Raw genomic sequence first — 6,000 nt, 5'->3', positions numbered from 1 at the left:
CCTGTAGGTAGTGATGTTTTGATACAATTACTGATGAAAGTGAGTCACTGATTCTACATGGATAGATTATACAGTACAGTTCAGGCTCATCACAGACAGGATATGAGAGGGAAATGAACTGTAATTGAAAGACTGAACTGATAGTAAATAACCTGATAGGAAGAAAACAGGAACATAAATGCATGACCTGGATACAGACCAGAAAATGCCCTTGAAAAATACACAACGAAATACAATATATATTTTTAAATACATTTTTTATTTCTCTGAAGGAATGAACCATCATTAAATAAAACCATGTACAATATTTACAAGCAGATATTTTACACCCAGTTTGGTCACATGCACAAGTAACAAAAAATCTGTACAATCATTTACAATATACTTGGGAGAAGTCTGTGCAATAAAAGGCACCTGTAACCTTGTTGGTTGGTACGCCAGCTGTTTGCAATCTCTACGCAGCCGCCTTTACCTACTCATGGAGATCGATAACGCTAAACTTAAGTCAGCAGTTTTCCATTGACTCAAGCAGCTGAACGGCTCTACGATGCTGTCGGCCCGTTGACAGATTGTTTTGTCAAAACCTTTAATTTAAGCCTTTAGTCTTTATTACTCAAATGTCGTTTCTAATCTGTGCATTAACTGCATACCTGGGTTGCCAGGTAACTAGAAAGCACCCCGTTTAAATGTTTTTTATGCATAAGGCATTTAAAAGCAGCGTTCTCAGTGTGATGAAAGAGGTAAGGCTTAAGGCGTAGTGCAGTGTGGCTCTGTGGGTCAGGCTGCTGGAAAAGTTAAATTGGCAATGCAAACCTGCTTACCTTCGGTTAAAGCCACAGGCTAGGGCTCAGTTATCCAGGTTAGCGCTACACTTGTGAGTACCACAGTATTTTGGGAAGTACCTTGGTTTGCCACATAAATACCATTTCCATACTACATTAATTGTACAGTATATATCAAAGACGATGGTATAACTGTACATAGTACCACCAGTAAATATAAGGGTATGGTAATCAGTGGTCTTATATTGATAAGTGTCAACAAAAAAAGCTTAGTTTGTGTCTATATACAGCATGAAGCACTGGCCGAAATGTATGAAATACACCTTAAAAACACAAAAAATCTCTGATTAAAGTACCAGGGAACTACAGCGATGAAGCTGAACGACATAAGGAAGATACCCAACCCTAAAAGCTTCAAATATATTTAAGACTGCAAAGCACCATGAACCGCAGGCCATTGACTGGCATGGCTTTAAAAGCGTTAAGTGTTTAAGGTTGTACTTGTCAATCTTAAAAGCTGCTCGGTGAACCAATGCATACTGCTTTCAGATACGACGATTGGATGTTATGCAACTGCTTTTGCAAGCCAATTTAACAATACAGAGCACATTTTACAAGCACCTCTCCCAAGAATACTACAAATTACCCCAAAAAAATGCTTTAAAAATCAATGGTATTGTTTTCCATTTCTAAAATGAAATGAGTTTAAGACAAACAGTCTTCTGTAATCTCACTAATGAGGGGGCACTTATTAAGGTAAAATGAACAGTGTACACACGGAGATTTGAGCATTAAACAATATTGCAGAGTTATTAATCCAGTGAAAATGTAGTACGTATCGAAATGTGCAAGCGATTCTTTTAACCAAACTTTGGCAGCAAGTTTGACGCGTATCATCTGATCTCTTTCTAAAGCCAAAAACATTTTACGAAGAGATGCGTGATGGTAGCAGCATTTGTTTTCACAGTTTCAACTCGATTCTTTAGTAGACGGCGCTGATTATTATTCAATACATTTGGCTTCATTCCCAAGTCTGTAGAAGAAAACATCCAAATTACATTGCGCTTTATGAGGGAATTACTCATTTGCGGTTGACAAATGGAACAAATGAAAAACATTGGTTCATTTAGTCTATACAGTAGCCTAATGGTTCTACTGTAATGTACTGTAAACCCATACACAGTCTAATGAAGATAAAACACTGCTGTAATGAGGGTGCAGAACAGCTACTGCCAAAAAAAAAAAAAAAACGTACAAATGCACAAGCTGCAATCTATAGGCAGGATTAATAACTGAACGCATCAACCTAAAGGGTGAAGAAGCCCCTACCGCATTCTTTCTCATAAATATGTATGTATGTATATGAGCTATACAGTATGCAAATAGCTCCGCCATACACATTTGACTTTTAAAAGGGTTACGGCTAATAAAGGGTAAACCAATCCTGTTTTGTCCTGCAATGTTTAGATTCCACCTTTATAAAACACACTTAACCTATACAGTCCCAAACTCAAAAAAAAAAAAATTGATTACTGGCTCGTAATGATGGGGGAATCATTTTAAGTGCCATATAGCACCTATGTTGTGCTCTGTAGAACCATAAGTTATGCTATATTGGTGCTACATTAACCCCTTATGGTTCGTCATAGGTGCTATATAGCACTAAAAATGGTTCCCCCATGATTACGAGCTTTTCGTGCTATTTAGAACAATTTTTTACAATGTAACAAATTCCTTGTTGCACTTAAATTTTTAAGTTAAATCAACTTAAACTCACAATCCATTTCAACTTTCCTGACTAGTAAGGGGTTCTCTTTAAATTAAAAATTCTCTAAGTTGCTGGATGTCAACTTTATTTTTATAATTTATAGCAATTTACCGCAATAAGTCAAGAAATGTGAAATTAATAGTAAATTCAAGTTGATTTAACTTAAAAATGCAACAAGAATGTTTACACACTGTAAAAAGTAAAAGTTGAATCAACTTGGATCAAACTTGGTGCTATTTAGCCCCATTTTTTACACTGTAACAAATTCCTTGTTGCAGTTACATTTTTAAGTTAAATCAACTTAAATTTACAATTCATTTCAACTTTCCTGACTAGTAAGGGGTTCTCTTTAAATTTTAAATTCTCAGTTGCTGTATGTCAACTTTATTTTATAATTTATAACAATTTACTGCAATAAGTCAAGAAATGTGAAATTAATAGTAAATTCAAGTTGATTTAACTTAAAAATGCAACAAGAATGTTTACACACTGTAAAAAGTAAAAGTTGAATCAACTTGGATCAAACTTGGTGCTATTTAGCACCATTTGTTTACACTGTAACAAATTCCTTGCTGCACTTACATTTTTAAGTTAAACCAACTTAAATTTACAATTCATTTAAACTTTCCTGACTAGTAAGGGGGTTTCTTTAAATTTTAAATTCTCAGTTGCTGTATGTCAACTTTATTTTATAATTTATAACAATTTACCGCAATAAGTCAAGAAATGTGAAATTAATTGTAAATTCAAGTTGATTTAACTTAAAAATGCAACAAGAATGTTTACACACTGTAAAAAGTAAAAGCTGAATAAACTTGGATCAAAATAACTTTAATTTGTAATGCCTAAATTTGAAGTTTTTCAACCTAAAAGTTCTCACTTTAAGTAAAATATCTGAGTTGAAATGTTTAAATATTTTAGGTGTTACCAACTGAAGTAATTTTAAAAGTAAAAAAAGTAAAAAAAAACAAGTGATTCAGATTTTAGGCATTAACAATAAAAGTAATTTTTCCAGTTGATCCAACTTTTACTTCTTACAGTGCAGTTTAACTCATAACAGATCTTTAGCATTACTAAAATATTACAAGCAGGTGTGTTTGATTAGAGTCGGATCTAAACTCTGCAGCGGCCTTTCTGGATCTGGATTGGCATCCCTAATACTAGACAAACCCCCAAACCCAACACCAGTTGTGTCATCATATGAATATCTTCGCTCATACAACAAAAGCTCTATTGTAGCTTTAAAGACTGATAGCAGCTTTGTGACGTCACAATGCATTCAACTAAAAACCCCGAAATAAACCAGTATTTGCAAAACAGCACAGAAGCGAATTTGCACATTTGGATGAAATTCTTATCATTACTATATTCGATACAGAATAAGCTCTTGGCACTTAGGAATCCCACTACCCTCCTAGCAGACGGGTAGATCGGTACCATGGGTCGTTCATCAGATAAACCAGGATATAAAAACTTTCCTTGCACAACGGCTCGTGTACCAGGCTGCAGCGTAAAGGAATTGCCAGGGGGCCACCAGAAAAGGATGTCAGATAAGAGTGATAGATATGTTTCATTACAACAGACCGTAAATCACAGAAAGCTTGGGAAGGAAGCGGCGCGTGGCGCTGCAAGATTGATGCCTTAAAAATAAACAAAGTTGCATGTGTTCTACCAAGACAAGCTTGCCAACACCCACATACCCCCATCAGGCATGCCGTATTCTTCAACACAGAGGAGGCGGCTTCCCGTTTCATTTAACTGAGAATAAAACTCCAGGGTGTTTTTTTAAGAGGAGGAAGCTTGGGAGAAAACAGTAACTAATTTGACCTAGTTTAACACTGCTGTCTTGGTTGTCAGCGGATGTTTGTACTGGAGTAAGCTGGTAGGCAACCAACAGCTCTACTGTGATGTAAAGACTTCTGTGTTTGGTATCTTTAGGCTACAACCTCATTTCAGTTTGATTTATTTACTCCCTCCTGTATGATGGAGGAATCTAGTGTAATGTACCAAGTGCTCTTTTCTACACAATGACCTTCTCTTTATGAGAAAAAAGCCTCATGGACATTCTGCTCAACCTTAGTTTTTAACCAAGACAAGAAATGGCTTGGGCAATGAGAGACGGATATATAGTTTAAGGACATATAAATGATATTTTAGTGAGCAGTCCCTTCAATAATGAAATAACATGGGCCAGACCATAACAAGTTGCCCCTGAATCAATAGTTGTTGTGCAAATTTTTTACCACACATCATAAGTGGATCCCAATATAAAAAACAATGATTGACCAAATTAGATTATGTTGTAAGAAAAGCATCAAAAAATTTACCACAAAGGTGTCCAACAATATGAAACCCTGACGGGCATCACGGCATGAGATCAAATGCTTAGTCCTGAGGCAGCATCTATTTCTGCACACTTAAGGAGAACATCTTGCTCGTGTCGGTGTCAACGGTCCCCAGATGAGATGGGCTTATTAGACACACACACACCCCTCAAAATGCCTACTCGGCAGATTTGTAATACTGCTTACACTTCTGAGACCTCTGTTCACACAACTAAAAGATAATAAAGCTGGGATCCTGTCATGACCAAAATCCCAAATTACATCCCTAATTTAAACCTGAGGTACTAAACATAATATTCACAGCAACGGAAAACACAGAAAAGGACGGAGGGAAAGTTGTGACCAGCTTTGTCGGTGGAGGAAGTAGCCGTTAGTCACTTGAAATGTCCGGAGAAACCTTCTGTGGACATTGAAATGGGTGGAAGTTCGCACTATTGCACAACATGTTTTAGAAATGAGATTAGGAATGATGTATCTGCTCAACTTTAAGTGTCAAGCATCTAGGGTCTTTATATGGAATGTTCTGGATAATCACTGGAAAAGCTACTTGCCAAATGACCAAAATCATTTGGAATAACAAAAGTTTTGTGCCACTTGACTTTAAGTGGTCTTCCTTCCTTCATCTTGGGAGTCTTCTGTGTCCCCGACGGGCTGAAATTGTAAAAAAAAAGTGCAGTCGGACACTATCTTCTACATCTTCAGGGTCAAATGTGTTTTGACCAAAAAAAAAAAACAAAACATCTAGAAGCTCTTTGAAGCTTCACCTTGTCATTATTCCTCATGCGTCACGCTCCAGAATCAGGCAGTTGAAAGGGTTGTCATCAGAACAGACCACTGTGTCTTATTGACATAAGAGGTCAACAAAACTGCCCTTTTGAAAAAGGACGGTCGACCCCTGGACTGCGCCGAGGTCAGATTCAGACCCGATAAGGTTGTGACCGCTTAAATTAGCAGACAGCCTAAAAATGGCAGGCACCAATAACAGTCAGGACTGTCACCTTCTTTTTCCCATCTTCGAATGCCAGATCTTTACTCTCTTGTCACTGTGGGGGAGACAAAAAGCAAAGCATAAATTGAGAGGTGGAAGAGAAGCACAAGGGCGATA

General features: G+C 37.0%; 1 protein-coding gene across 4 annotated transcripts in view; it reads right to left on the bottom strand.

Annotated features, from left to right (window-relative positions):
• Positions 1 to 240: 240 nt before the first annotated feature.
• kif21b (kinesin family member 21B) overlaps positions 241 to 6,000 on the bottom strand; it is a 115,454-nt gene continuing 109,694 nt past the window's right edge. For all 4 annotated transcript variants that reach the window (XM_073875905.1, XM_073875902.1, XM_073875904.1 and 1 more), the window contains one exon: positions 241 to 5,938. Coding sequence is in view for 1 of the 4 variants with exons in the window: in XM_073875904.1 (XP_073732005.1) it covers positions 5,890 to 5,938 (49 nt within the window). In the remaining 3 variants the exon portion in view is untranslated. The remainder of the gene's footprint in view (positions 5,939 to 6,000) is intronic.

This window comes from Misgurnus anguillicaudatus, chromosome 14 (assembly GCF_027580225.2).
Source record: "Misgurnus anguillicaudatus chromosome 14, ASM2758022v2, whole genome shotgun sequence".
Classification (NCBI taxonomy): domain Eukaryota; kingdom Metazoa; phylum Chordata; class Actinopteri; order Cypriniformes; family Cobitidae; genus Misgurnus; species Misgurnus anguillicaudatus.
The sequence above is the reverse complement of the archived record's forward strand: the minus strand, read 5'-3'. Positions and strand labels throughout refer to the sequence as shown.